Here is a 27,713-nt window from a genome sequence, read left to right as displayed (position 1 = left end):
GTCTGTACTATATGCCTTTTATGATTAATTAGAACTAAACTACTAACTAGTGTTGGGAATATGTTGTGTGGGGGTGTGTGTGTGTTTATACGCAATGAAAAATGCCTTCTGTTTTCTATTCTTCCGATAGGAATATAATTCGTTCGTTTTTTTTTTTGTGGAAATTCGAATTTAATTAATACCCTAGTTGTGTGTGTTTTCGAAGCAATAACAGTTTGCAGATAATCGTGTTTTGTTCGCAGTTGCTTAGCTAGTGGCTAATATTAGTGCTAGCCTTAGTTTGTATAGTTCGTTTACGTAAGATCAAGATCACTTTTTGCATTTACAAAACAAACAACAAAAACGTGTTCCCCTGGGCCCTTGCATAGCTCCTCCGTAAAATATACTCGTATCTACTATAATGTACAGTTAACCCATATAGAAATACATATATCTCCCGACACGACCTGGGGGCCCGGCTAGGCCGGACATCCGTACCACCAATCTTACCACATAAAAAGTCTTTTCAATTACCATGTCATCGTCACTTAGACGCCTTCACGTCTAGATGCGCCAGCCCTGGTCGTCGTCCACATTGGAGTCGGTGTCCGAGGGCTCCTCGCCGTACATGTCGGCCAGCTTGCGGAAGCGCGGCCCAAAGTTGGACAGGTAGTCGAAGTTGAGATCGCCGTCGTCGGTGCAGGACGCCAGGCTGGAGAGGCTGCCGTCCGAGTTGCCGTCGCCCTCGTACGCATAGTGACGCACATCGTCCACGGTGAAGGCGCTTGCGTCCCGGTCGCAGGTCTCCTTCTTGTCGCCCAGGAAGTCGCCGATGTCCGGGATGTCGTTGAGATCGCGCATGCCCGCCTGCAGGGCATGTGGGTCCTTGTAGAGCTTCTCCTCGTAGAAGGGCTGGCTGCGCAGCACGTTCAGGTCGTAGTCGGTGTCGCGCTCGCCGCCGCCCTCGTCCTCGTAGTTGATGATCGTTTCCCGGATGTCGTCCATGTCCTTCTCGTGCCAGCCGTTCTTCTGCTTCTTCTGCACGACCACGGCCAGCAGGATGATCATCAGCAGCGCCAGGCACGCGATGATGGCAATGATGAAGTTCCTGTCGATGCCGAAGCTGAAGGCCACCGCCACGGACTGCTGGCAGCCGCTGTCGATGTTCCGGAAGTAGGAGGGCATGCCCAGGTTGTAGGTGTGCTCGTTGATGGTCAGGTTGCGGACGCACCCGAAGAATCCCTTCTGGCCAGGCACGTGGGTCCAGTTCAGCTGCCGGCCCAACTGCTCCAGCTCGACGGCACTGCCGCCCAGCTGCAGCGGAGCGTTCACGTTGAGGAACTCGTTGGGTCCCTGCGGCGCTCCCAGGCTCATGCAGGTGGACAGCTGGCAGTTGTCGACGGTCATCTCGATGCTGGCGCGCTGCAGGATGATGTCGATCTGGTAGGTGCGGTCGGGCACGATCTTGATGTGCTGGTGCCGGATGCGCGTTCCTCCCGAGCCGTAGTCCACGGTCAGCACCGGGTAGCCCTGGTCCAGTTCGAGGGCCAGGAAGTCGGACAGCGGCAGCAGGGGATTGTAGTTGAGCGGGCCGAAGTACATGATCAGGCCCTGGTCGATCTGGGGCGTGATCTCCAGGCTGATGCGTGTGTTGTCGCAGGCGGAGAAGGGCTCGTAGAAGGCGTAGCCGCTGCCGTAGAAGGCCACGGAGACGAGCTCGCAGTGGGGTCCCGTGAATCCGTCGATGCAGTCGCACACGTCGTTCTCCCCGAACCGAGGAGATCCACCGTTGAGGCACGGGGTCATCGGGGGCGCCTCGCAAACACACTGGGCCTGGACGAAGGCGTTCACGCCCACAAAGGAGGTGATGTTGGAGTAGATCATGTAGGGCACCGAGCTCTTGTGGAGCTCGTTGGTGCACGAGCTCTCGCACTTGAGCTTCTCGATCAGGCACTCGTCGATGTTGATCATCAGCATCTGGAGGCCCAGCTCGTTCTCCAGGCGCTGCTGGTTCTGGGCCACCATGCCGTTCAGCTTCTCGGGAGCGTAGTAGGGCGACCCGTGGGCGGAGTAGCGCACATCCAGGGTGTTGTTCTCGTTCTGGAGCACCGTGAACACGTCCACGTTGGCCACCGAGGTGTTGAACAGCTTGGCCAGCGAGAGCTGGAGCTGATCCTTCAGGGAGAGCGCATGGTCCTGGCTGTCGCGCGGCACACTGATGAATTCCTCCTTGGTTACGTTGATGAAGCGAATGCTGCCGCTCTTGTCCACCGCCTCCTCGGGCAGCTCGCGGATCACCACCGTGACATTGGCGTCCACCGAGTGGGTGATGATGGCGGCCGAGGATTCGGTGACCGAAAACAGGAGCGCGTACTCGCCCTCCTCGGTGTGCTTCAGCATGGTGATCATGCCGGTGTTGGGATTCAGCCGGAAGTTCTCGTGCCTGACATCGTTCTTCCACCTGAACTCCTTGTCCTCCAGGTCCCAGTCGTCCAGATCCTCGACGAAAACGCGTCCGATGTCCGTCTCCGGGGCTTCCCCGCGGAAGTTGTACACGAAAATGGTGGAGGAGCCCTCGCTCATGGCGTTGTCGTTGATGTCGCCAATCACCACGTGCAGGATGCTCACTGCGCTCTGGCGCGGCACTCCCGAGTCGCTGATCCGGATCGGGATGAAGTACTCCTTCTGCTGCTCGCGATCGAACTCGACGTTGGCGTGCAGGTAATCGTCGTTGATGCTAAACTTGCTCTTGATGTCCGAGGACGCCTCGCTGTCGATGCCGAAGGTGAAGTCACCCGCCCCGGGAGTGTCGTCGTAGTCGGTGGCCTGCAGCTTGACGATGTTGCCGGGACTGCGACCCTCCTGCCAGAAGACCGGCATCTCGTTGATGAGGAACGGGGCGTTGTCGTTGATGTCTTTCAGCGTGATGGTGACCTCCTGCACCTTCTTGAGCGTGGTGCCTACTCCGTCCTCGTCGTTGGCCTGGATCAGGACCTGCCAGTTCTTGTGGCCATTCGGTGGATCTCGGTCCAGGGTCTTGACCAGCCGCAGGCAGCCGTTGTTGTCGATGCTGAACCGCTTCTCGTCGTTCTTCACGATCGAGTAGACGATGTGCTGGTCGGCATTGCGGTCCTTGATGTCCGGATCGTACGCCTCCACGGTGAGGATGCAGTCGTCGTACATGGTCTCCTCCATGATGGTGACGCTGTAGGCCTGCTTGAACACGGGCGGGTTGTCGTTCACGTCGGCGATCTTGATGACCACTGTGGTGTAGTCATCGTAGATGCCGTCGAAGGCCCGGACCTTCAGCTCGTACTCCGTGATGGTCTCGTAGTCCAACCGCTTGTTCACCGTGATTTTGCCGGTCTTGAGGCCGATTTTGAAGGCGTCGTCTATGTTGCCGCTCTCGATGCTGTAGAGGATCTGAGCGGCGTTGTCCTTGTCCTCGGCCTTCACTTCGATCACCTCAAAGTTGGTGTTGGCGTCCTCGAGCAGCTTGTCCGCCAGGTACATGGTCTGCTGGAAGTACGGCTTGTGGTCGTTCTTGTCGCCGATGGAGATGCGGAACACCTGATGACCCCGGTTCGGCTCCCCGTTGTCGAACAGGCTGGACGGCGAGTTGTCGCTGGCTATCACCTTGACGTTGTAGAAGTCGCGCTCCTCCCGATCGAAGGTGGTCAGTGCCGTGATGTTGCCCGTATTGGGATCGATGGTGAAGTACTCCCGGTTGTCGGCCAGCTCGAAGGAGACGATGTTGTTGGCCGGCGTGCCGTCCATGTCGAAGGCGCGCACCTGCATGACGGGCGTGCCGGCCGGTTCGTTCTCCAGAATAGTGCCCGACTTGACCTCCGTGAAGTAGGGAATGTTGTCGTTGACGTCCTCCACCTTGATCTTAATCTGGTGCTCGGCGGCCAGCTCGTGGGTGTTCCGCACACTCATCGTCAGTGTGTAGTCGGTGATGGCCTCGTAGTCCAGGTGCTTGCCCAGACTGATGGTCACCTCGTTCCCAATCTGGTCGAACACGAACGTGTTCTTGCCGTTCGTCTGCTCCGTCCGGCCGGTGATCAGCTCGAAGATCACCTCCGGGTTCTCGGGCATATTGGACACAGCTTGCAGTGTAACGATGGGATGCGAAAAGTTCTTAAAGTTCTCCTTCAGATAAATCGGAACATCGTAGGGATCCACGAACGAGGGGGGCTTGTTCGAGGACTCCACCACGCGGATACGCACTTCGATCTGCGCCTCCTGCGGCAGATCAGGCACTATATTATAGGCACGTACGATTATAGCGTAAGACTGCCCTGGTCTCTTGTCGATTGGTCGATTCAGGTATATGATTCCGGACTCCTTGTCGATCTTGAAGTACTGGAAGTCGCGCTCGCGCAGTATCTCGTACTCGACAATGCTGTTGTTGCCATCGTCAAAGTCGCTGGCGCTGATAGACATCACCACGGCGTCGGGCTGCAATGGAAACATAAACATAAGGCCTCGAAAAATGAAGGGGTTATCCAGCCACTAGCCACTAGGATCTACTTTCCTTTGGGTTTGCCCAAACCAGAAAGAAACACATCCTATGCCTTTTCTAAATAGTGCTTCTAGGGCGAAGGTCTGAACTAAACTGAAGCCTTTTTGGTGAAAATTTTCTGCCGCTAACAGGGCTTTGGCTAAAAATAACTAAAGGGTTGGGTAACACAGAGGGAGAGTATTGGGGAATATTACTATTTAAGAGGAGGTTGGTACCCTTCTATAAGATTTATTATTTTGGAAATAAAACTAACCTTTTTTTTAGTTATTTCTATATTTCTATAAGTTTATTTCTATATTAAAATTTCTTCTTTTTTCAGAGACTTCTCATTGTTTTGATTTCTTCTAAAATACCCTCCTATTTTTATTAATATCCCTTAAAGTGTCTACTTTTCTTTTAATCTCTTGGACTACCCTCCGCTGTTTGCAACATGGAAATGCCCCAAATGGCCGCAAAGGCGGCGTGGGCCCTTGGCGTAGGAAAGCATTTCAAGGTTTCCAATATCGAACCGGCGAGCAATGAACCCGAAAACCCGTCTTGGCACTCTGCCTCCTACGCTGGACTGGAAACTAGTTCCGCCCAGGCACTGGCTTGCCTCAACTGGCCGCTAATTAATGTTGCAGGTAGTGTGCTTGGTACTGATGGGGCATGAAGTGCAATGAAATATTATGTGTATTGAAGGTATTTTGAGGCTAAAATGTTTAGAGTCTGTCTATGTGATTATTCAACTGGATTCCGAGTAATTAGACCTGGTGAGTATGAGCTGGCATTTCTATGAAGAAAGCTGGAATCTAGAGTGTTTATGGATGTCTGTTTTTTACTCTTCCAGCTATCTATATATCAATATATTATTATTATTTTAATTAATAACATCCATATCTAATAATCCCCTTATCCCCTCTCTTAAAAATCAAAGAAACCTCCCAAAAAACCTATCAAGTTTCTACCAAAAATTAAGAGCAGCATGACGTCACTTCTCCCTAGTCTCACTGACTTGACCAAACCGCAGTAATCCGGGGTCCGCGAGTTTGGCCCTCAGTGAGGGGATCAAATGACCGCCACCCGCCAGGAATAAGGACTCCCAACTCACCTGGGCATTTTCCGAGATGGACTCGTCGTAGCGAGCCTTGTTGAAGACCGGGGCATTGTCGTTGATGTCCTCGATGGTGACGTTGAAGGTGCAAACGTCGTCGAGAGCGGGAAGGCCATTATCCGTGGCCTGGACGGTAACGAATACGAACTTTTCGTGGATCGGTTCGTCGCGGTCAAAGGTGTGGGCAGTGACGATTACACCCGAGGTGGGGTTTATGAAGAACTTGGAGCGTTCGACGGGTGCCTGGACGATGCTGTAGCGGATCTCTTGGTCGGGATCTGGATCGACCGCCTCCACCCTGAACACGTACGTGTTCTCCGGCTGTTCCTCCTTCACCTTGGGCGCATAGCCGGCGCAGTTCTTGAAGGCGGGCTTGTGATTATCGGCAGGGGCATTGTGGAATGCGAGGGCGGGCGTGAGAGCGGTCACGAGAGCGGCCAGGAGAAGAAGTCTCGTGGGCATGTGGCCATTACTCCAATCTCGGCACTTTCGTTTGTGCTGCTGGTGCGTCTGTTGCTGGGCGGGATTAAGATCCTGGTCCGGATGGGGTCCGGTCTGTTGTTGATTCGCAGACATTCTTATGCAGTCGCTGGCGAGTCGTTGGGCGGTTGTGGACATTTCATTTACCAGCCATCCGCCATCTCCGGTGTAACAATCTTGAGCACTAGCACTTCCCAGTGATTCACCCAGTATTATCAGAAATCACTCACTCTCACACACCGGCACAACGGCGCGACTCCAGCATACACCTTTGGATTCGTTCAGTGGGCTCTGTGTTTGGTGGGTTCTGCCCTGCTATTTTCACAATTTCCCCTTTTGTTTGTTTCCAACTGTGCCTGTATGCGTGGGACTGACTAGCTAGCGCTGACGTCGACGCTGCGCCGTTTGTTTGGACTGCATTTTCATGGCAACCGCCTGCCTAACAATAATTATTATCAACGAACGGGGGGAGGGGGAATCGAAGCTTTGAATCGATGCACCACGGCGGTATGATCACGGCGTACAGTGCGCGCCAGAAGTGTAGCGACGACGACGGTATTTCCGATTTGAGCAGCTGCTGATTTGTTCACTTTTATCTTTGGCCCGTCCGCTTTGGGACTCTCCTTCTTTGGCTTTTTCACTCGCTCAGCAAACAGGTAAGACCAGGTAAAAAGTGGTTACACGCACACTAACAAAAAGGCGCGCTTGTGTGCGTCCCCGCTGCTTCAGCTATTTGCCGTGGTATGGGTGTTAGCAACTTTCCGAGAACAAGGCACTAGAACTTTACTGATTTCTTTAATCCGCAACTACTATTAGCTTATGGAGAACTGTGTTTCTTTTCTCGAATTGATTTTAAAAACAGGGTCAAATCAATTTTAGCACGAACGCGCGGGTCCCGAATTTGAAATTCTGTTGAAGCGATCGACGCGCTACGCAACCGCCGAGTTCGAGATGTAAATGTGGTGTGACCAGTTAGGGATGTGGAAAAAATGTACTCCGAATTTTCCGATAAGTTATCGGCTATCGATATAGGTTTGAGATAGTTTGGTCACACAAAGGTCAAACACTAAGGAGTACACTGAAAAATATTCTTTCCAGGATTTTTCTCTGTGAATATTGTTTCGACGAAAATAAAAACGGCATTTAACTGTGAAAAATTTAAATAGAGAAAACCGACACGATTTTCCCTCAATCGTAGAGGTGGAGAAGCATTTGGCTGAAACATGAAAAGGGAAATTCATGAACCGGGCGGGAACATTATATATTATCTATGCAGGGAAGTTTTTTGACTTTCCATTATATCTACATACAAACAAGAACTTTCAAATTAATTGCCTAAATTAATTAATTAAGTTCATAAACTGTTCTTTCATTTTCTAGTATAATATGTGGTTTTTGGAGATGACACTATTTGGGAAATTTTACTTAGCCGAGTTCACAACCACGGCCAGGTTCCTTAACACTACACCATCATCGTTTCTTGGTCCACCACTGGTATCGCCGTCATCTTCATAGCTCCATTAATTGCTGAGAAAAAATAGTCTTTTTCTGAAAAGCCGAAGAAATCGTTCAGAAAAATACATTCAATTGCCAAAGTTCGTTGTCGCACCGTAAACCCTACCAGTGCCCTGACCTGCGAGCCGATAGGTGCAACCGACCCGCAATAAGTCCAAACCAAACAACTGCCCCTGCCCCGATTTTGTGAATCACCAACCAACCAGCACAGAAATGGAACAGGCTCCGATCACCGACGCGGAGAAGGTGCGCATCGTCTCCGACTTCATCCTACACGCGCCACCCGGCGAGTTCAACGAAGTGTTCAATGATGTGCGCGAGCTCCTCAAAAACGATACCTTGCTGAAGGATGGGGCCAGCCACGCCTTCTCACAGTACAACAAGGACCAGCTGACTCCGGTCCGCATCGAGGGAAGCGAGCACAATGCCATCATATCGGAGCATAACGATCTTGGTAAGTGGATGGGACAATGCCCATAAATGGAATTCCTCTGTGTTTGCGTGATTGTGACTCATGACCCCCCGTACGAAACCGCAACTATATATGTACCTCTTTGTTGATATCTTCGACGGGTAGCCTAATACTTTTCACGCTGATAAGCTGATTGCAACTCCTATTTTTTTAGGCAACGGTCGCTTCTACGATCCGCGCACAAAGCAGGCCTTTAAATACGATCACCTCAGGAAAGAGGCTTCCGACTATCAAGACGTGGAGGCGGATGCCAATGCAGAGCCTTGGCGGGCCGCCCTGGACCTGGAGACGCTCGCGTATACTGCCAGTCACTATAGACACGGAGTGAGTGAAATGCTATTTGAGACTTATCTTACGGCTAATTCTTGCGGTTTTTTTTTGTAGGTCAGCTCGGTCTTTGGAAAGTCCCAGGGAAACCAGATTACACTAACGATTTGCATCGAAGATCACCAGTTTCAGCCAAAGAACTACTGGAACGGACGGTGGCGCTCACAGTGGCACGTTACCTTCCAGGCGGGCACTAGCACCGCCGAACTGAAAGGTGTTCTGAAGGTGCAGGTGCATTACTATGAAGACGGCAACGTGCAACTGGTGTCCTCCAAGGAGTGCCGCGAAAGCGTTGTGGTTACCAACGAGCAGCAGGTGGCCAAGGAAGTCATTCGCCTCATCGAGGAGGCAGAAAACGAGTACCAACTGGCCATCTCGGAGAATTACCAAACGATGTCCGACACAACGTTCAAGGCTATGCGCCGCCAACTGCCAATTACTAGGACCAAGATCGACTGGAGCAAGATTGTTTCGTACAGCATTGGCAAGGAGCTAAAGACGCAATAAGACCAGGAGGTGCAAGCGGAAGCAGAGGGCACACAGTCGACGAAGCGACCCAACAGTCTTCCACTTGCCACGGCCAAGCGAGCATAGATACCAGCCGAACAGCAGCATTAGCAACCCAACATCCAATCCGAAGCAGCGCGGTAAAACGAATACGAACACAAGCAGGCAGGCGAATTGGTTCCTGCAATAATAAATGTGTAATTGCTATATACATACGATCATATACATACATATATATATATACAGCGTGTATTTACAATGTGTTATACAGATAACGATGAAAGTTCATATACATAACATAACTATATATATTAACTACGACCGAAAATTATTTGGTTGCGCGAATTTGGATGATTGAAGCCTGACGGCGAACGATGCTCTGTTGCCTCGTTTGAGTCACGATCGCCACCAATTGTCGCCTTTATCGGTTAAGAAGAGCATTAAACGCGGTTTTTATCATGTACTTTGACCTATGTATTATTCTAATTTTAAACAAATCGAACACGAAATAAGATGTCTAGACGAGCAACCTACGGCAGGCCAACTGGCCTGACCAACTGTAAGAAGGCGTCGCGATTCGGGCAAGCCAATATCAGACCCTTGGAATCGAATGCCTTTACACTATTTTAAGCAGTATCATTAGTCCACGAGCACCCATCCAGTTTTCTCTAAACGCAATGATTACCCCAGATTATTTACACCAAGAAACATGAACACGAGTACGATATAAGCTTAATATTCATTGACCAACAGCAGTTCACTTTAATAACGAAAGACTTTGATTTTATAAAACAACAAATTTTTAATTTAAAGAACGTAACTATAAAACATTTAATATTGCTTGAATTAGTCAAATTTAATGAAAATAAACTAATTGAATCGGACTACTTCCTAGGTATTTCTTTGCTTAGAAAATTACTCTCGGACAGAATGGTCTATTCTATTTTCTGGGTGGGATTTTGGCTTATTGCCTCGGGCAGACCGATGTTAAGCTCTTCGGATTTTTTAAGCAGGAACCGCTTTTCTGGATTAAGCTTGGTTTCCAGCTCCAGTCGATCTATTAGCCAGCCCCGTTCCGGCTCATGTGACGCCCAAAAGTAGAGAGTTCCTGGAAAAGTAATCTTTAAGAATCTGATTAGGTTTCAGTGGGATTACTTTACCTTTGTCCTTACTGCCCCGAACGGATACCTCGAACTGTGCTTTCTCCGCGTTGCAGTTGTTATTGACATTGGACAGATCGATTCCATTGTCCTTAATGGGCTCTCCTAGTAGTGAGACCGCTCCTTTATGCTGTCGAAGCCCCTTTAGAGCAAGTTTGTAGTATTCACAGGATCGCACTCGGTCCTCCATTTTCCAGCGCATGTACATGACGGCAGATATGGAAGCCACAGCGCCATAGACGCATATGTTCCCTAGGGTGCGGTTGGAGGGCATTCGTAGTCCCACCATTGTGTGTTTCACTTATAAACTCTGGACACTTGGCTTGTGTAATATTTGTTATTGCCGGTTTTGGCTCAGAGGTGGGCATCCAGGCGATATATTTTTGTTTTGGTTTATCAGCTGTTCAGTGTGACCATATTTCGTGGGCAGACACACTTGTGCTTGGAATATTATACAACAAAACGCAGCGACTAAGTACCACTGCAATTTAAAGGATTATTTGTCAATTAAATTGAAGATTAGAGGGTTAGCAAACAAGACAAAACGATGAGTAACTTTACAGCGGTACTTAACCTGGTGAGACAGCGTTTAATAGCCCCGGCGTTGTCCAATCCTGTGCGGAGCTACGCCGTGAAACCGGCGGCGCCAGGTAAGCTTCCAAGTTTTGACCAGAACAAGCAGATGGATTTACGTCCCTTTATCCACAGCGGGAAAGAAAAAGAAGCTGGGAAAGCTGGGTCCCATTATGGAGAAGAAGATCATTCCAGTGGAGACGGATGCCAACAAGTTGGTGAACTACGTTTGCGGAAGCAACTACCTGAAGACCGGACAGGATGTCAAGGTGAGTTCGTCTAATCAGAAAGGCGTTTTCAGAGTAAAATATTTTTTTTCTAATTGAAGATCAAGCCAGATGCCGAGTATCCTGAATGGCTTTGGACTCTGAACACGGAACGCATCATTCCGCTGGATGAACTGGATCCCAACACCAAGCAGTACTGGAGGCGACTTCGGAAATTGGCCCTGCGGCGAAACAACCAGCTATCCAAGCTGAAAAAGTTCTAGAAGCTGTAACAACGGCTAGCCGTAGGTGTTATCGTTGATTTTGGAGACTCATACTGGCCCTCAACCCGCGCCAGGGTGCAATCATGTTGGCTCGTATTTACATTGCTGTTATGCAGCAACAAGTGTACAAACACTTTATTGTTCTCTGGTAAAAACCGCAAATACATTTTACACTATATCAAAGACCTTATCAAAAAAGGGTTATTTGTTGACATTCGATTTCTTGTATAAAACACGTGGACCTGGTAGAATTTTCAATCAGTTGCAATGTGGAGTTCATCATCGGGGTATCTGGTGCTTTTTGGGGTCTTCCTGTTGGCTACGTCTATAGCTGGTCAAAGAAACACCTCAAGTAAGTGGTTGTCAAAAGGATTATAATCGGTTAGTAACCCCTATTTAGATGTCGTTTGCTATCAGGGCACTTGGTCGGTTTACCGCCCTGGACTAGGCAAGTTCGGAGTGGAAGACATCGATCCCTTCCTGTGCACTCACTTGATCTACGCTTTTCTGGGCATCGAGGAGACGGGTCAGCTCCGGGTCATCGATGCCTATCTCGACCTCGAGGATAACAGCGGTCGAGGAAATATAAAGAATTTTAACGCCCTGAAGCTAAAGAATCCCACGTTGAAGACCTTGGTAGCCGTGGGCGGTTGGAACGAGGGCTCGAAAAAATTCTCGTTGGTGGCCAGCGATCCTGCAAAGCGTTCGCGCTTTATAGACGATGTAGTCCGATTTCTGCAACGACATGGATTTGATGGATTGGACTTGGACTGGGAGTATCCTGGCCAGCGACACAGCCTGGAGAACGACGACGACAAGACGAACTATATTACTTTTCTAAAGGAGCTTAAAGAAGGGTGAGCCCAAGACCTAACTTAATATTATAAAACCTTTTTCATGAATATTACTTTTTAGCCTTCAACCTTTTGGCTTCATGCTAAGTGCCGCGGTAGGTTCTGCCCAATTCTCTGCAGAGATATCCTACGACATTCCAGCGATAGTTCCCTACCTGGATCTCATCAATGTGATGGCCTATGATCTTCATGGTCCTTGGGATCCAGTTTTGGGCATCAATGCGCCCTTGTATGCATCCAAAAAGGATGCGAGCGATGCCTCAGGACGCCAGCAGCAGCTCAACGTGGACGCCATTGTCAAATACTGGCTGCAGGCTGGAGCTCCTGCCGAAAAACTGGTACTGGGAGTGCCTTTCTATGGTCGTACTTTCACATTGGCCAAAGCAGAGGACCACGAACTGGGATCGCCCCACATTGGCAAGGGAATTGCCGGAAGGTATTCGCGAGAACCAGGTGTCCTGGGCTACAATGAGCTGTGTGAACTCATGCAGGAGGAGGACTGGACACAGGCTTGGGAGTCAGAACAAAAAGTCCCCTACGCCTACAAACAACGCCAGTGGGTGGGCTACGAGGACGTGCGAAGCCTGTCCCTGAAGGCACAATACGTTCTGGAACACCAGCTGGGTGGCATTATGATCTGGTCCCTGGAGTCGGATGATTTCCGTGGCACCTGTGGAAACCAGCGATACCCCCTACTACATGAGATTAATCGAGTGCTCTTTGGAAGTGACACCCCCAGTGGTTTGACGGATAAACCAAATGCTGGTCAGCCCAAAGAAGGGTTTAGTTGTCCGGCAGATGCCACGGAAGGATACGTGCGAGATCCAAAGAACTGCTCCAAGTTCTATTACTGCAATGACGGCAACACCCACAGTTTCGAATGTCCTTCAGGACTAGGTTTTGACCAAAACACAAAGTCCTGTAACTATTTATCCTCAGTAAATTGCTAAAACTTTAATACGACCAACAGGATTTCTCAGTTTCTTGGGGGATTGGTCCCTACTCAACAATCTTTAGATTAAGCGGAAAGTTATCAATGCCATAAAGGGGCATGCCCGGACGCCAAATAACAAAGTCCTGCTTGCACTCCACCTCCTTTTCGGGGCGGCAATATTCCAATTTCTCATCAAAGAACTGTCCTTTGAGGCATTCGTAGTAGATTCTCTCTCCATTCCGGCACTCATGGTACAGCCTACAGTCCCAAACATCACGCTGGAAACCATCACGTGGGCAAAGGCCATTGGCCACGGTTGTGGGGGCTGTAGTCATTAATGCACTCTGATCACCCAAGGCCGTGAATATGATACGGAGCTGGGAATACTGCTCGCCGCATTTGCCATTAAAGTCGTCCGCGTCAATGGTCCAGGCCATAGCGCCGCCAAGTTTGTTCGATTTGATTATGTTCATCTTTGGCCAAAGGCTGCGTGAGTCTTCAAAGCTAACCCATTGGTTACCTCGTGTAGCATACGGCACCATCAACTTTTTGTCAAAGTTAAGGGCCCAGTTAGTCATGTGCAGGCACCACTCACTGTAGGTCATAAAACCAGGGCGACGGGTAATCGGCGTCTGCTTGCCGGGACCCTTACAGGCCGATCCCACAGCGAACCTTTTTTTATCCATTGTGTAGGAGGTCAAAAATAGAGGAATACTGAGGATAAGCTTTTTGGGGGCTTGGCCAACCTTTATCCAGTACTTCACGGCAGCTTCCACACTGTTCTCGGCTCCGTGGAGCGGGGCCATGTAGGTTAGTTTCCGGCTATGGACGTCTCTTTCGTCGTGGAGCATCAGGTTGACAAAGTCTGCTTCCTTTACGATAGTGGGGATGTTGTAGGCATCCAAGGTCTGCTTGTCTGTACGCCCTAAGACCGCCACCATCAGAATGAACTTGTGCTTCTGGGCACTATATAAAAATATTTATAACTTTTTACATCGAAGGAGACTTTCTTTTAAACTTACGCGAGATGGAGCTCTTCAAGGAATATGACAAAATTTTCCTTGTCCTTGGGCTGACTACCTTTGGCAGGATAGCGCCAGTCAATCTGGACGCCATCCAGATGCCATTTGCTCAAAAAATCGGTAAGCGATTTGTAGAACTTTTCCCGTTTGGCCGGGGAGGCGATCAGTTCGTTGAGTCGTCGGGATTCTCCATTAGCCCAGCCACCCAGAGTAAACAGAATTTTCTTGACGCTATCCATCTTTAGTCTACTAACATCCATCAAAATGCCTACAAACAATAAGGTAGAATAATCCCCATTCTATTCAGTTTTTTAGTCCCTAACTTACCATGTTTCACGAGCATGAACTCATCAGTGATTTTGACTTCTCCGGTCTCTTCGTTTACACCGAATCCATGTCCAACAACCAAGTGGGTGCACAGCCTGGTGTCTATGTTCCAGGTATAAACGTGACTCTCATTTTTAAAGTAAAAGGAGCCCAAGTCATATTGGCAAAAAATATGATCTGAAAAACACTTAATTTTTATTTTCTTAGTTCATTTTTAGGGCCTATCTTACAATCCTGCGCTGCACAACCACATATCATAAAGATCATCACAGCAAGAACACAATTAAGTGGACCCATGATTACGCCGGACCTTGTTAAATAAACTTAAAATTTTAATGTTAAATGGATTTTAATGTTCGTATAATGTCGGGATCTAAAACAATCTTTTAGTTCAATTTAAATTCGGACGAATCGAGGTCTTGTTTAGTGTTATTTCTGAATATGTTACAATCAAAGTGTCGACTCTTAAAAACATAACTGAATACTGAGGCAATGATAGCTGGGAAAATAATTTTAAGACCCAAACCAAAAGATTTGAGATTTTAGTGGATATTTTCACTATTTCACAACCGAATCAAAAACGGAATACCAATTATGAATGAGGGTTCCAATTCTCTTTAGACTGCATTTAAAAATTGTGAATATTAGACAAACAAATTTTCGTCCAAATTTTGGCCAAAATCATGAGGGTACCCCTTTGAAAAATTTCGAAAAATGGGTCAAAAATTTTAGTGCCAGGTTTTTATTCAGGATGGTGCTACTCGAAGTTCTAAGATCGGGAAGGTATATCATTTCATGATCCGCCAAGTATTGGACGAGTTATAGACATTTTTCATTCCAGAAATTGGAAAAATAGTATCCCAATTTTTTACTATTTTTATGATTAAAAATCTAAATTTTTCATGCATGTTTTAGTGGATATTTTCACTATTTTACAACCGATTCAAAAACGGAATACCAATTATAAATGAGGGTTCCAATTCTTGTCAAACTGCATTTCAAAATTGTGAATATTAGACAAACAAATTTTCGTCCAAATTTTGGCCAAAATCATGAGGGTACCCCTTTGAAAAATTTCGAAAAATGGGTCAAAAATTTCAGTGCCAGGTTTTTATTCAGGATGGTGCTACTCATAGTTCTATGATCGGGAAGGTATACCATTTCATGATCCGCCGAGTATTGGCCGAGTAATAGACATTTTTCATTCCAGAAATTGAAAAAATAGTATCCCAATTTTTTACTATTTTTTATGATTAAAAATCTGAATTTTTAATGCATGTTTTAGTGAATATTTTCACTATTTCACAACCGATTCAAAAACGGAATACCAATTATGAATTAGAATACCAATTCTCGTCAAACTGCTTTTAAAAATTATGAATATTACACAAACTAATTTTTGTCCAAATTTTGGCCAAAATCATGAGGGTACCCCTTTGAAAAATTTCGAAAAATGGGTCAAAAATTTTAGTGCCAGATTTTTATTCAGGATATTGCTACTCGAAGTTCTAAGATCGGGAAGATATACGATTTCATGATCCGGCAAGTATTGGACGAGTTATAGACATTTTTCATTCCAGAAATTGGAAAAATAGTATCCCAATTTTTTACTATTTTTTATGATTAAAAATCCGAATTCATGCATGTTTTAGTGGATATTTTCACTATTTTACAACCGATTTAAAAACGGAATACCAATTATGAATGAGGGTTCCAATTCTCGTTAAACTGCATTTAAAAGTTGTGAATATTAGACAAACAAATTTTTGTCCAAATTTTGGCCAAAATCATGAGGGTACCCCTTTGAAAAATTTCGAAAAATGGGTCAAAAATTTTATTGCCAGCTTTTTATTGAGGATGGTGCTACTCGAAGTTTTAAGATCAGGAAGGTATACGATTTCATGATCCGCCAAGTATTAACCGAGCTATACCCTTTTTCGTTAACAAAAAGTGAAATAATCGCAAGTAAATATTATGTTTTTTTTATTTGTCAAAGTCTTTATGCAATTTTGTGATGCAGATGGAAGTTTATTTACGACCTCAAGAAAAAAAACTCAAGTGCCTTATTCACCAAAATAAAAGTAATTAAAATTCCAAAGCAATATAGATTATATTACGAAATAGTAGAACAAGAAAGAGTCTTCCTTCCAGTCTTCCAAGAGGTTACGGCATTTTTTAAAAGTGAACCCTGTTTGCAAAACAATTTAGATTAGTGGTCCGTGCATTGTTAACCCTTTCAAATATATGGCAAAGACATTACGTACAACTTTTATGGTTCTTGAATGACAATTCTTTTATCATTCTTTCAATATTGAAATTGATTCATGTGCACTTGCCCACGGGCCAATCTGGGCCTTGATTACGGCCACTTAGTCATTTCTAAATATTTCTACAAGTAGCTTTCAATCTAATCGGACCATAATGCGACCATAAATACAGGATTTATAAGAATGTTTTAAGCACACCAGTGGCCAGATGTTCTCCAAGGAAAAAAATCATGGAATTGATGCATTTTTTAAAGAATATATTTATTAAAAGATTTCCTCATAGGGGCAGTCAGGGACATCTTTCGGCCAACAGCATGTGCTTGAGGAAAGATCAAAATACAAGCCAGATCCACACTGGAAGTCATGGCGAACTCCATTGGTGCACTGATAGAAGAGGTTGCAGTTGTTGTCCCGCCAGAAGTAGCCATCTTTGGAGCAGTCACCGCCAGTGCCACCATTACCTCCGCTGCCACCTCCAGGAGTGGTAGCAGTTGTGGGAGCAGCAGTGGGGGCAGCAGTCGGAGTCGGAGTGACACTGCCTCCGCCTCCGCTGCCACCTCCCCCACTCACATCCTTGCCCAGAGCACGGTTCATGGTCTTCAGCAGGGGATAGGATTCACCGCAAAGCCCGCGGAAGTCGTCAGTTTCAATGGACCACATCATAGCACCGCCCAGGTTGCGAGACTCAACCAACTGCATCTTCATCTGGATGCTCTCTGGGTTGTCGTAGCCGATCCACTGGTCACCGGAGAAGGCATAGGGAGCACCGTTCTCAGCGTCGAACACAGTTTGCCAATTGTTAAGGCAGATCTCATGGTAGCCCAAGAAGCCATTCTCTCGGGTGTAGGCACCAGCCGATCCGGGACCAATGCACGCGGCTCCGGGCCAGTTCTGCGAGCTATCGGCCATTTGGTAGCTGTGGCCGTAGAAGCCAATTCCCAGAATCAGCTTCTCTGGCGGGGCGCCATGCGACAGCCAATAATCAATGGACTCGGTAACCTCGGGCAGAGGAGCGTTCAGACCCAGGTAGCCATCCAAAGCCATGTGGAAGTCGTAGGTCATGACGTTGATGAAGGTCAGATGCTGGGAGATGGCCGGGATGTCATAGGAGATGCTAGCCGACTTCTCAGAGGCACCCACAGCAATACCCAGTTCCAAACCGTACTGATCGTAGCTGTGGATGACACAATTCGGTTATTTCACATCCAGGAGCTAGGCATTCTTAGGGACTCACGTTTCCTTGATTTCGCGCAAAAGTGTCACAAAGTTCTCACGGTCAGCTTCGCTGCCTCCACGCTGTCCAGGATACTCCCAATCTAGATCCAGACCGTCGAAGCCGTACTGCTGGATAAAGGCCAGCGATGTGGAGACGAAAGTGGCACGCTTGGTGGGATCAGCAGCCATGGCAGAGTACTTGGTGGAGCCTTCATTCCAACCGCCCACGACCGCCAGGATCTTAAGATTGGGATTCCGCTGCTTCAGGGCAATGGTCTGGCTAATGAAGGCTAAAAAAGAAACCCTTTTTGATGAAGTTTATTAGAACACAGGAAATAGATTTTGTAACCTACCAAGTCCATCGTCCATGTCCAGCCAGGTGTCCAGGGACTTGAATTCGCCGGCATCGCTAATTCCAAAGAAGGTGTAACTGATGTGTGTGCACAGCGAGGGATCAATGTCCGAGGGCGTAAACTTGCCATCCCCGGGACGATAGTTCGCCCAGGTGCCCCAATAGCAGTTGATCAACTCTGGAGGGGATTGAAATGTAAGCCGTGATGGATTAATGACTTGGATTATTTACTCACTTTCGCTGGTGGCCACTTGGGCGAGGCAAAGGCCTGCCAAAGCCAAAATTGCATAGAACTTCATGGTGTTGCCCGTGGGTTAAACGGCAGAATAGCTTCGGGCTGCATGAAACAGCCTTTATATGGGTCGGTAACCGGCGATCCTTATCAATATTATTATAAATTACTAAGGTGATAAGCCATCGAAACGAAAGAAATAGAAAACAAAACAATAATATATTGCATCCAGATAAAATACTTGAACCTCAAGAGCCTATACGTACCCACTTACTATATTTAACAATGTTATAAATATTCAGCACAGGATTTTTGAGTGCATCTCAAGATTGTGCTAGTGGCTCTTATTTTTTTTACCCCCATTGAACCCATGTTGTCATCATCCTAGAAGAAGATTCAAAACTGTTGCTATCCCAGGCCCCTAGACACTTCAAAGAAAAAATCGCAGGTAAATCAATAAACAACTTTATTCTAAGAAATTTTATCAAAGTGATGCATACAACATTGTCTCTTAAGGTGAAAAATATGAAAAACAAAAGAGTTAAAAATAAATGATTACCTTATTGTTTAAGTACTTGTTGATGTTCAACGATTGTACGTCTATTTAGGACAGAATATGATCGACCTTATACCTTATTTCCAAATAGATGGACATTTTTGGTATTGCCATGCGTTATAAGAAATGAGCTATTGATACAGACTTTAATATCAGGAAAAGCTTTTAGATGACTCAGAATTGGTTTTACAAAACAATACATTACTTCCTTGTTTTATCAACTTTCCCTATATTTACAATTGCAATATGAGAACTCTTACACATTCTTTTATGTGGAAATCTTTTGAAAAAAGTTCTAGCCTCTAGGTATACCTATTAAATATTTATTTCATTTTAGTGATTGCACATTTCCAAGGCATGAAAGACCATACTAAGATTGATATATATAGTGAAATACTTCTAAAAGTATTACCGAGACTACAAGACTCAAATATTCAATAAAATCAATGAATATATTCCTAAAAAACCCTCTTTTACAACAGATTTAAGTTTCAAAAGCTTAATTCTAATAATTTATATACATATTTTTGAAGTTTTTTCATTTATGCATTATCTTGTTGATGGTCTTCAACAGGGGGTAGGACTGGCCGCACTTGCCGCGGAAGTCGTCCGTCTCCAGGGACCAGATCATGACTCCAGCCAGTCCATGGGAAAAAGCTGAGTACATCTTGAGCTCCACACTGAACTCGTTGTCGAAGCTAACCCATTGGTCGCCGGAGAAGGCGTAGGGAGAGTCATTCTTATTATCGAAGATGGTCTTCCACTTATTCAGGCAGATTTCGTTGTAGCCCAAGAAACCGCTTTCGCGGGTGTAGGTTCCGGCGGAGCCACCGCCAAGACACCGAGCTCCGGGCTTGTTCTGGGAGGCGTCCGACAGCTGGAAGGTTCGGCCGTACGTGCCCACACCTAGGACTAGCTTGTTGGCGGGAGCACCATGGTTTAGCCAGAAGATAATGGAGTTTTCGATGGCCATCAGGGGGGAGTTGAAGCCGGTCTTTCCATCGGAGGCCGTGGCAAAGTCGTAGGTCATCAGATTGATGAATTTGACATACGGGACGATGTTGGCAATATCGTAGGAGACACTGGCAATTTTCTCTCCAGCTCCAACTGCTATAGTTAACTGATAGCCTCGGGGATCGAAACTACAGGATTCAAGCCTAATTAGTATGTGAGCCAAAAATCAGAGGGATATTCCAAACTTACGCTTTCTTCAGTTCCCGCAGAAGCGTCACAAAGTTGGCGCGATCGTGTGAGTTTCCACCACGCTGGCTTGGATACTCCCAGTCCAAGTCCAGACCATCGAATCCGTTCTTGCTAAGCAGGTTCACAGCAGATTTAACGAAGTTCTGGCGCTTGTGCTTATCGCCGGCCATGGAGGAGTACTTGATGGAACCCTGGTTCCAGCCACCGACCACGGCCAGGACCTTCAAGCTGGGATTCTGTCTCTTAAGACCAACAGCCTTGCTGATGAATCCCAGGTCGTAGTCGAGCCAGGTGTCCAGTGAAACGATCTCACCGCTGTCGTTGATGCCGAAGAAGGAGTAGCTCAAGTGGGTGCACAACCTGGGATTGATGTTTGAGGCATCGAACTTGCCATCGCCGGTGCGGTAGTAGGCCCAGGTGCCCCAGTAGCAGTTGATGATGTCTGTAGAGTATGAAAACTCAAAGGACTTTAGGCAGAGGACTGCAAGAATAGCTAATAGTTTTCCCATTTCGCAATATGGTGTGCAAGTGGCGATACTTTGCAGTGCCTTGCGCCATTTATATCTTTCCGATCGGTCCCTATCTTCAGACTTATCTTTGGACGTGTACAAGCATTGATCACATAAAATAAATGGAGTTGTAAAGAAAGATTTTATAGGGATCGGTAGAAAAAAGTAAAAGTCACGTTGTAGTTTTAAATAAATACTATATAAGATATGAATTTTTTTTGTAAGAGACTTGTATGGAATAAAATCAGTTTTGCAATTGAACTTATCGGAATAAGACGAGTTTTTTTGGGCTTCTACTAACAGGACGTGATAACCATACTCCATTTATCTGGCCAATGTACAAGTTCTTCCTCGATGTATAGATTCTTCCATTTTCCTTCAGATTACACTTCCATAAGTTTAAAACACATATCCTTTCAATTTTCATAGATTTTATTGAAACAATGCTATGGGGAAACCCTTTACCAACGCAGCTTCCTGTTGATGGTCTTCAGCAAGGGGTAGGACTCGCCGCACTGGCCGCGGTAGTCGTCCGTCTCCAGAGACCAGATCATGGCTCCAGCCAAGCCCTTGGAAATGGCAAAGTCCATCTTGTACTGGACACTGAGAACGTTGTCGAAGCTGACCCACTGGTCGCCGGAGAAGGCGTAGGGAGCGGCGTTTCCGTAATCGAAGACGGTCTCCCAGTTGTTCAGACAGATTTCGTTGTAACCCAAGTAACCGCTCTCGCCGGTGTAGGATCCAGCGTTGCCACCGCCTCGGCATGAAGCTCCGGGCCAGTTCTGGGAAGCATCTGACAGCTGGAAGGTGCGTCCGTACATGCCCACACCCAGGACCAGCTTGTTGGCGGGAGCACCCTGGCTCATCCAGAAATTGATGGAGTCCTCGACGGCCCACTGGGGGGAGTTGAAGCCGGTCTTGCCATCGGAGGCCATGGCGAAGTCGTAGGTCATCACATTGATGAAGTTAACGTGCTGAGCAATGTTGGCAATCTCGTAGGAGGCACTGGCGATACCCTCTCCAGCTCCAACAGCAATACCCAACTCATAGCCGTAGGGAGCGAAACTGAAGGATTCAAACTTAATGAGATCCAGAAACCGCAAAGACATTGAAAACTTACGCTTCCTTCAGTTCGCGAAGAAGGGTCACAAAGTTGGCACGATCGTCCCAGTTGCCACCACGCTGGTTGGGGTACTCCCAGTCCAAGTCCAGACCATCGAATCCGTTATTGCGGAGCAGGTTCAGAGCGGAGTTGATGAAGTTCTGGCGCTTGTACCAATCGCCAGCCATGGAGGAGTACTTGGTGGAGCCCTCGTTCCAGCCACCGACGACGGCCAGGACCTTCAGGCCGGAATTCTGGCTCTTCAGGCCAACAGCCTTGCTGATGAATCCAAGGTCGTAGTCCAGCCAGGTGTCTAGTGAAACGATCTCACCGCTGTCGTTGATGCCGAAGAAGGAGTAGCTCAAGTGGGTGCACAAGCCAGCGTCGATGTTGGAGGCATCGAACTTGCCATTGCCGCTGCGGTAGTTGGCCCAGGTGCCCCAGTAGCAGTTGACGATGCCTATAGGGGGTTACAACCTTTAGTACTCCCTGAGATCTGATATCCCTTTGGACTCACGCTCGGCAACGATCGCCTGGCTCAGGCAGAGGACTGCAAGAATAGCTAATAGTTTTCCCATTTCACAATGTGCTGGCCAGTGCCGTTTCTGCAAGGTATTTATACCTTTCCGATCGGTCCCTATCTTCAGACTTATCTCTGGACGTGTTGAACAAAAAAAATAACAAAGATAGATTTCCAAGTGGACCCATGGAAAAAAGTAAATTTATAGATGCTTCGTCGCGTGCTTCTTGTTTTGGATTTTTCGTCATATTTATAATGGACGCGTATCTAGGAGTCAAGTACAACTTGATTTCTTGTCTATCCTAGAGTTTTTATGACCATTTTGTGAGTATTTTAATATTAGATTTCGCTTTTATTTTTTTTTTGATTAAGCAAATCATATTCATTTAACTTTTTCGATTTGATAGGAGACATTGTTTTGAGACCCAGATTACTCATTTGAATATTTTTTGATTTTATTGCTCGCTTTAAAGTTCACTGATAAGGTTTTGAAGGAGTAAACCTGATTTCATTGAGGAGAAGTAAATTATTTTGAATGAGCTAGCTCTTAAGAACTTCGAGATTATGTTTATTATTTTCCTTTTTCATCACATTCTGAGAAAAGTTAGTTAAGAAATGCTCCCAAATCTCCAAAGAAAAGACATTCGTTCTTAAAAGTATTTATTAATTTCTTTTTGTTAACCAATTTGGATGAAAAATAACAAGCTCAGTTGCTTTTATTCGAGATTCCTCAATAGTATTCAGTAGAAATGCAATTATAAATAAAAAGTAATGCGACCAGTTAGACTGTAAAGCGCTCAAATTAACAATTGTGATTCAGTGCGTTGGACATTCAATACCAGGGCCAGGGCATGTGGCTTAGGCAACGTAGACCTCGAACTCCTTGTAGGCCAACTCCTCGCCGCCGTACGGGATGTAGCAGACGCCGTGGGATGGCTGGACCTTGCCGACCGTGATGGTTCCCTCGTGGGTGGCACGGCCGATGAACAGGGGCTCGCCTTCGGCGGTCTCGCCGGCTGGCAGAGCGTTGGGCGGAATGTTGCCGGCCTCCACGGGTACCCACTGGCCACCACCAGCGCACAGCACTTCGTATTCGCCGTGTCCGTGTTCGCCACCGCCCCAGGCCACATAGGTGACTCCGTGGGAGGGGTGCAGCTTGCCGGGAATCAGGTCACCCTCGTGACGGGCACGGGCGATGTACAACTGCTCGCTGCTGTCGAATCCGCCTTCAAGGGCATTGGGAGGCACCTCTCCGTTAGCGGCTGGCACCCAGCATCCGGGTCCGCTGCCGGTGGGAGCGGTAAAGCCCAACACGGGAGCTGATGGAGCAGATTCTGCAATAAATGGGAGTCATTAATAGGATGTACAAGGTAACTAATTAATTAAACTAGACCCTTCATAGTCAGTATATCCAAAATGTATATTTTAGGTTAACTCACCATCCAACAGCCAAGTTCCGCTGGCACCCCATCCTGTGCAGACTCCCACGAAGTTGACCGGGTACAGGCTGCCGGCATCGTAGGAAAGGAAAGCAGCGGCTTCGCCTTCGCGTCCGACGGTGATGACGTTGTCGTACCAACGGATCCAGAAGCCACGGAACTCGCCGGCATCCAGGATTCCAGGGGTGGGAACCTCAGCCACCTCGGGCTTTTGGCGGTCCTTGCGGATCACCGACTTGGTGTTGTCCCAACCACCAATAAAGATCTCATAGATAGGACCATTGTCCTCTGGGGCGGGGGTGAGGGCCAGATGGGCATCTTTGGGAGAGCGCACCTTGAAGGTGAAGAGTCCTCCGCTGGCCGGGAAGAATTGGTATTCCAACTTATCGGGGGTGTTGATTTCTGGAAAAAAGAAGAGAAACAGTCGTAAGTTTTGTGTTTTGAAGGGAACTGTACTCCCATGACAACATGACAATGGGAATATTTCGAGGTTTTAATTAACAAGATCTGAAAACCACAAAACAAATTCTGACAAAGTTTTGAACTGGAAAGAATTGGTGGCTATTTATATGTTTTAGGCTTTTTTATGTATCCACATATTTAAACCTACATATACATAGATATATCTGAAATGTTTAGCGTCTGTTTTTTGTTTGGCTCTTCTAAGCGCCATTCAAATGATGTCATTTGGATCGACGTTGTTTATTGTCTACAAAAAATTCTAGCGAGTTCCACTCAAGCTCACTCTCGGGCTCTAATAAGGTGAGCCAGCTTTACGGGGCCTCAAACATTTCTCTATGGGTCTATATGTTGTCGTGTTTGTGGCTTGAATGTTTTCCCTAGCAGCATTATTTCGCATGACATCATTTTAGGTGCATCTCACGTCTGCCAGAGGTCACCATATCGGGCGGAATTCTATTGATTGCCAGAGTTCAAGGCCCAGATGTCTGACTCACTGAAAGTGCTACATATTTTTGGCCACTGCGCCGTATGACCACATCGAAAATCAATTTAATAGGTCATAAATAAATATATAAAACTGACGAAACGGGAAAATGGACATATGCTTGTTAATTGGATCTGGGTGATCACAAGGTGAAAGTTTCTGTAAAAAAGTCTATCTTCGCTTAGAAATCACTTCTTTCACACAAAAAAAAATAATTTATGTATTTTATTTACTTCTTATGTTCGCGATTCTAGGAAAATGTTGACACAATTTTCTAATTTTTGGTGCTGGGCCAAAAATGTTCTTCTTTCTATCGTTTATTCCGTCCGCGACCCATCCCCCATTCCCCATTTATTCAATTATCCATCTGGTTATCCAACTACTCTATGCACTCCACCCACTGGGGCCACTCACCAATTGGCATGATTGCTGCTTCCACTGAACGTTATTCGCTTTCTGAGATTCTGATTCAAACTGCCACTCCAAAACCAAAATACCGGCGAAGTAAGCACCGAAAGAAATAATAACGAGAGAAAATTCAAGAAGCTTTTAAGCTTTTGCGAATGAGAGATCTTGTTGTCTGTCTATGTCGCAATGTACACGACTGTACCTGCCCGAACATTGCAAAATTTTGAGTCAGATTACTATGGTAATACCCTTATTTTATAAATGTAGCTTTTAAATATTGCTAAAATTTTTTTTATATAAATCCATCCAAATCTTTAGAGTTCCTTTGAGTTTTAAAGAAAAATTATATTCATAGTAAATAGTTAGGCTTTTCTAAAAACAAATTGTTCAATTACAAATTGCAGCAATTTAAGATCAAACTTTTTTAATTAATTGTTTGCCTTATTTTGTAGATAAACTCTTCATTTACAAAGTTAGAGTATATCCGGTAGCTATTGTAACTAGTTCGCTTAGCACCTCTATGAGTCAGGCTTTCAAAAGCCACTGCTGATGTCATCAAAACACCCCATGAGCTTTTATACACTATAGGTATAGGTACACTACAAAACATCTCTCTACAATCTCTAAACATAAACAGGTTTAAAATCTTAAGCTAGACTTTGTGTGATTTGTTTCCCAAAATATGAAACCATTAACTTAACTTTTAAATGGTTGTAAAAAATGTAAATAAAAGATATTAAAAATGTACTTTAAAAAATATTTACTGAAAATGATAAGAAAATGTTTGAATAAAAATGAATATTCATATTTTTATTTATTAACGAAAGGGTACTAAAATTATCTTAAACTCAAGATTGGTGTTTACTATTCCGTGCACTGCGGTTTCTGTCGTCATTAGTTTTGGCGTCATGTGCCAGTTTTATTTTATGTTGTCACATGCCGTATAGTTTTGGCATATTTTTTATTCGAATTTCAAGACAATTTTTAATTGACAAACAAGTTCATATTAAAGTACTTGATTTAAAATAAAAATAATTAGTAAACATGCAGATTTTTTGAAAACTCATCCTCATGTAAAATGTATGCATAGTATTATATCCAATTATTAGAACTAAAAAGTGTTTAATACATTTTTAATTTTTATTTGAGGAACTGGTGCAACTGATTCATAGCTCAATGAGAATAAATAAGAGTATCCTCTTTTTGTCGCAACCCATTTAGTGTGCTGAGGCCGGAACTAAAGTGCTTTAATATTTAATTCTGACATATAAAGCACAAAGTGCCATCCAATATAAAGTGACTTCTACGTGGAGTCCACTGTGCTATTTATTTTGTGCGGTGCCTTGGCCTGTGTTGGGTTGCGCGAAAATCGAAGCATACTTTTCGGGGGTATGGAATAAGAGGCGTGAGTTGTTGGCACATTATGGCGCCTCCGTATTCATCCTGTAACGGGGGTGCGTGGCTTATTCTTCCTTTCGTCTGGTCTCTTTCGTTTCGCCTTTTCCACTCGAATTTCGCTTGGGGTCTCAATGTCAGTTGGTTTTCCTCTGTCTCGCCGGTCGGTCGCCCTCTTTGGTTTCAAACACGTGCATGCGCAGAGCTTTACAGCAAGCGGATATTATCGAAAAACAAACAAATTGTGATATTTCTGTTCACAGAAACTGCTCCGATTGCCAAACTGTCTTGTGATAAGACTCGATCCATTGCTCACCCCGCTATATGTAGGTGTATTTATATCGCAGACACCTGAACACACACACAAGCCTGTTACAGACACACAGTGGCAGACGCAGTCGAGTAAACAAACAAAAGAGTTGCCTGCCGCCCTGCCGCGCTCACTGTTTGCTGGCGTAAGGAGCTTTTAATGTTAACTGGGATGTTAACAGATCAACTTTCTAGAATCTAGACAGGGTTTCTATAACATTCTGTATCCAGGGTTATTGCATCAGATAACTGATGAGTACACAGAAACAAATCCTAGGGCCCACTATCAGGCAATATTTTTTCAAAAGTTTTCTCTAATCTCTAATCTTTGTGATATCTTTCGAATATAGTGCAACCTTTTCTTGGACGAGCCCCCAAATTGTGTTCACTGCGCAGATAACAAGCTGGCTAAACAAGTTAACTTTGTTTACACTTTCCCATTCAGTTTTATTGTCAGTTTGCGTAACATCCTGACCTCTGGAATGCTGGACCATCAGGCATGCCTGGCAATTCAATTTACTGATTTATTTTTATTCATTCCAAGCACTAAGAGCGAAATAAATTAATACGATCCAATTACTACTTCCTCCCGTGACTTTTGGCGACTTTTGCGACATTTCCAAAAGTGACACTAAATCTGGTTTGCTGGCTGGACGATGAATTCATTCAATTGGATTCAATTGACTCTCAGTACCAGTTCGAGACCACTGGATTTTCTCTGTCAATTGAGCCTGAAACGAGCCTAGGGCAATCAACTTGGCATTACGAATAGATAGATGAAAATGGCACAGCCAACGAAAGGAAAAGTGGCAAATAATAGATGCAATATGTTTAGATTATGACATATCGCGTATACGCCCTGTGGTCAGGAACTTATGAAATCCGTATAGTAACACGTCAGCTGACCAAATCTAAATTAGTGTTTTATGTTGTTTTTCTTATGCTTTTCTCTGTGTGTATATGTATCTGTGAGCTTGACGAGCCCCCCAACACACCGACACT

At 45.8% G+C, this 27,713-nt stretch overlaps 10 protein-coding genes and 1 long non-coding RNA gene across 11 annotated transcripts; 4 read left to right on the top strand and 7 right to left on the bottom strand.

Annotated features, from left to right (window-relative positions):
• Positions 1-82: 82 nt before the first annotated feature.
• Positions 83-7,043, bottom strand: shg (E-cadherin shotgun). The gene is made up of 2 exons (XM_017237063.3): positions 5,595-7,043; positions 83-4,440 (listed from the first exon to the last, which is right to left on the bottom strand). Exons 1-2 carry the CDS (start codon positions 6,213-6,215, stop codon positions 544-546), a joined length of 4,518 nt encoding a protein of 1,505 aa, XP_017092552.2. The 5' UTR covers positions 6,216-7,043; the 3' UTR covers positions 83-543.
• A 511-nt stretch (positions 7,044-7,554) lies between these two features.
• cpa (F-actin-capping protein subunit alpha) lies at positions 7,555-9,782 on the top strand. The gene is made up of 3 exons (XM_017237081.3): positions 7,555-8,046; positions 8,219-8,388; positions 8,449-9,782. The coding sequence occupies exons 1-3, from the start codon at positions 7,806-7,808 to the stop codon at positions 8,896-8,898; spliced, it is 861 nt and encodes a 286-aa protein (XP_017092570.1). The 5' UTR covers positions 7,555-7,805; the 3' UTR covers positions 8,899-9,782.
• Positions 9,676-10,492, bottom strand: LOC108122479 (cytochrome c oxidase assembly factor 1 homolog). The gene is made up of 2 exons (XM_017237082.3): positions 10,059-10,492; positions 9,676-10,006 (listed from the first exon to the last, which is right to left on the bottom strand). Exons 1-2 carry the CDS (start codon positions 10,345-10,347, stop codon positions 9,834-9,836), a joined length of 462 nt encoding a protein of 153 aa, XP_017092571.2. The 5' UTR covers positions 10,348-10,492; the 3' UTR covers positions 9,676-9,833.
• On the top strand, positions 10,490-11,304 carry mRpL54 (mitochondrial ribosomal protein L54). Its single transcript, XM_017237083.3, has 3 exons — positions 10,490-10,708; positions 10,767-10,900; positions 10,960-11,304. The coding sequence occupies exons 1-3, from the start codon at positions 10,606-10,608 to the stop codon at positions 11,119-11,121; spliced, it is 399 nt and encodes a 132-aa protein (XP_017092572.2). The 5' UTR covers positions 10,490-10,605; the 3' UTR covers positions 11,122-11,304.
• A 55-nt stretch (positions 11,305-11,359) lies between these two features.
• Positions 11,360-12,933, top strand: Cht8 (Chitinase 8). Its single transcript, XM_017237080.3, has 3 exons — positions 11,360-11,473; positions 11,522-11,978; positions 12,037-12,933. Exons 1-3 carry the CDS (start codon positions 11,389-11,391, stop codon positions 12,923-12,925), a joined length of 1,431 nt encoding a protein of 476 aa, XP_017092569.2. The 5' UTR covers positions 11,360-11,388; the 3' UTR covers positions 12,926-12,933.
• On the bottom strand, positions 12,904-14,736 carry Cht12 (Chitinase 12). Its single transcript, XM_017237079.3, has 4 exons — positions 14,489-14,736; positions 14,259-14,435; positions 13,932-14,199; positions 12,904-13,875 (listed from the first exon to the last, which is right to left on the bottom strand). Exons 1-4 carry the CDS (start codon positions 14,553-14,555, stop codon positions 12,975-12,977), a joined length of 1,413 nt encoding a protein of 470 aa, XP_017092568.2. The 5' UTR covers positions 14,556-14,736; the 3' UTR covers positions 12,904-12,974.
• A 2,040-nt stretch (positions 14,737-16,776) lies between these two features.
• Cht4 (Chitinase 4) lies at positions 16,777-18,406 on the bottom strand. The gene is made up of 4 exons (XM_017236985.3): positions 18,328-18,406; positions 18,094-18,270; positions 17,760-18,030; positions 16,777-17,699 (listed from the first exon to the last, which is right to left on the bottom strand). Exons 1-4 carry the CDS (start codon positions 18,389-18,391, stop codon positions 16,790-16,792), a joined length of 1,422 nt encoding a protein of 473 aa, XP_017092474.2. The 5' UTR covers positions 18,392-18,406; the 3' UTR covers positions 16,777-16,789.
• A 907-nt stretch (positions 18,407-19,313) lies between these two features.
• LOC108122415 (probable chitinase 2) lies at positions 19,314-20,616 on the bottom strand. The gene is made up of 2 exons (XM_017236987.3): positions 20,084-20,616; positions 19,314-20,022 (listed from the first exon to the last, which is right to left on the bottom strand). The coding sequence occupies exons 1-2, from the start codon at positions 20,590-20,592 to the stop codon at positions 19,419-19,421; spliced, it is 1,113 nt and encodes a 370-aa protein (XP_017092476.2). The 5' UTR covers positions 20,593-20,616; the 3' UTR covers positions 19,314-19,418.
• A 232-nt stretch (positions 20,617-20,848) lies between these two features.
• LOC138926061 (uncharacterized) lies at positions 20,849-23,538 on the top strand. Its single transcript, XR_011442385.1, has 2 exons — positions 20,849-20,929; positions 21,022-23,538. It is a non-coding gene; the product is annotated as an uncharacterized lncRNA (long non-coding RNA).
• Cht9 (Chitinase 9) lies at positions 21,007-22,272 on the bottom strand. Its single transcript, XM_017237041.3, has 3 exons — positions 22,212-22,272; positions 21,713-22,154; positions 21,007-21,657 (listed from the first exon to the last, which is right to left on the bottom strand). The coding sequence occupies exons 1-3, from the start codon at positions 22,270-22,272 to the stop codon at positions 21,054-21,056; spliced, it is 1,107 nt and encodes a 368-aa protein (XP_017092530.2). The 3' UTR covers positions 21,007-21,053.
• On the bottom strand, positions 22,858-25,120 carry LOC108122450 (C3 and PZP-like alpha-2-macroglobulin domain-containing protein 8). Its single transcript, XM_017237042.3, has 3 exons — positions 25,014-25,120; positions 23,654-24,055; positions 22,858-23,548 (listed from the first exon to the last, which is right to left on the bottom strand). Exons 1-3 carry the CDS (start codon positions 25,021-25,023, stop codon positions 23,073-23,075), a joined length of 888 nt encoding a protein of 295 aa, XP_017092531.2. The 5' UTR covers positions 25,024-25,120; the 3' UTR covers positions 22,858-23,072.
• Between the last annotated feature and the right edge of the window lie 2,593 nt (positions 25,121-27,713).

Source organism: Drosophila bipectinata, chromosome 2R (genome assembly GCF_030179905.1).
Source record: "Drosophila bipectinata strain 14024-0381.07 chromosome 2R, DbipHiC1v2, whole genome shotgun sequence".
NCBI lineage: Eukaryota > Metazoa > Arthropoda > Insecta > Diptera > Drosophilidae > Drosophila > Drosophila bipectinata.
This window is presented reverse-complemented; position numbering and strand designations above follow the sequence as displayed.

Bases quoted from the DNA above. Each gene is read 5' to 3' on its own strand.
- shg (XM_017237063.3), bottom strand. From the start codon at position 6,215: ATGTCCACAACCGCCCAACGACTCGCCAGCGACTGCATAAGAATGTCT. The intron at 4,441-5,594 runs GTGAGTTGGGAG...TTTCCATTGCAG, and splicing joins CCATCTCGGAAAATGCCCAG to CCCGACGCCGTGGTGATGTC.
- cpa (XM_017237081.3), top strand. From the start codon at position 7,806: ATGGAACAGGCTCCGATCACCGACGCGGAGAAGGTGCGCATCGTCTCC. The intron at 8,047-8,218 runs GTAAGTGGATGG...CTATTTTTTTAG, and splicing joins ATCGGAGCATAACGATCTTG to GCAACGGTCGCTTCTACGAT. The intron at 8,389-8,448 runs GTGAGTGAAATG...TTTTTTTTGTAG, and splicing joins CCAGTCACTATAGACACGGA to GTCAGCTCGGTCTTTGGAAA.
- LOC108122479 (XM_017237082.3), bottom strand. From the start codon at position 10,347: ATGGTGGGACTACGAATGCCCTCCAACCGCACCCTAGGGAACATATGC. The intron at 10,007-10,058 runs GTAAAGTAATCC...TTACTTTTCCAG, and splicing joins TCGGGGCAGTAAGGACAAAG to GAACTCTCTACTTTTGGGCG.
- mRpL54 (XM_017237083.3), top strand. From the start codon at position 10,606: ATGAGTAACTTTACAGCGGTACTTAACCTGGTGAGACAGCGTTTAATA. The intron at 10,709-10,766 runs GTAAGCTTCCAA...CTTTATCCACAG, and splicing joins CGTGAAACCGGCGGCGCCAG to CGGGAAAGAAAAAGAAGCTG. The intron at 10,901-10,959 runs GTGAGTTCGTCT...TTCTAATTGAAG, and splicing joins AGACCGGACAGGATGTCAAG to ATCAAGCCAGATGCCGAGTA.
- Cht8 (XM_017237080.3), top strand. From the start codon at position 11,389: ATGTGGAGTTCATCATCGGGGTATCTGGTGCTTTTTGGGGTCTTCCTG. The intron at 11,474-11,521 runs GTAAGTGGTTGT...ACCCCTATTTAG, and splicing joins TGGTCAAAGAAACACCTCAA to ATGTCGTTTGCTATCAGGGC. The intron at 11,979-12,036 runs GTGAGCCCAAGA...ATTACTTTTTAG, and splicing joins CTAAAGGAGCTTAAAGAAGG to CCTTCAACCTTTTGGCTTCA.
- Cht12 (XM_017237079.3), bottom strand. From the start codon at position 14,555: ATGGGTCCACTTAATTGTGTTCTTGCTGTGATGATCTTTATGATATGT. The intron at 14,436-14,488 runs GTAAGATAGGCC...AGTGTTTTTCAG, and splicing joins TGGTTGTGCAGCGCAGGATT to ATCATATTTTTTGCCAATAT. The intron at 13,876-13,931 runs GTAAGTTTAAAA...ATTTTTATATAG, and splicing joins CTTGAAGAGCTCCATCTCGC to TGCCCAGAAGCACAAGTTCA.
- Cht4 (XM_017236985.3), bottom strand. From the start codon at position 18,391: ATGAAGTTCTATGCAATTTTGGCTTTGGCAGGCCTTTGCCTCGCCCAA. The intron at 18,271-18,327 runs GTGAGTAAATAA...AATCCCCTCCAG, and splicing joins CCAAGTGGCCACCAGCGAAA to AGTTGATCAACTGCTATTGG. The intron at 17,700-17,759 runs GTGAGTCCCTAA...TGTCATCCACAG, and splicing joins TTGCGCGAAATCAAGGAAAC to CTACGATCAGTACGGTTTGG.
- LOC108122415 (XM_017236987.3), bottom strand. From the start codon at position 20,592: ATGGGAAAACTATTAGCTATTCTTGCAGTCCTCTGCCTAAAGTCCTTT. The intron at 20,023-20,083 runs GTAAGTTTGGAA...TGAATCCTGTAG, and splicing joins CTGCGGGAACTGAAGAAAGC to TTTCGATCCCCGAGGCTATC.
- Cht9 (XM_017237041.3), bottom strand. From the start codon at position 22,272: ATGGGAAAACTATTAGCTATTCTTGCAGTCCTCTGCCTGAGCCAGGCG. The intron at 22,155-22,211 runs GTGAGTCCAAAG...AACCCCCTATAG, and splicing joins CCAGGCGATCGTTGCCGAGC to GCATCGTCAACTGCTACTGG. The intron at 21,658-21,712 runs GTAAGTTTTCAA...TGAATCCTTCAG, and splicing joins CTTCGCGAACTGAAGGAAGC to TTTCGCTCCCTACGGCTATG.
- LOC108122450 (XM_017237042.3), bottom strand. The intron at 23,549-23,653 runs GTGAGTTAACCT...CATTTATTGCAG, and splicing joins CGGAACTTGGCTGTTGGATG to AATCTGCTCCATCAGCTCCC.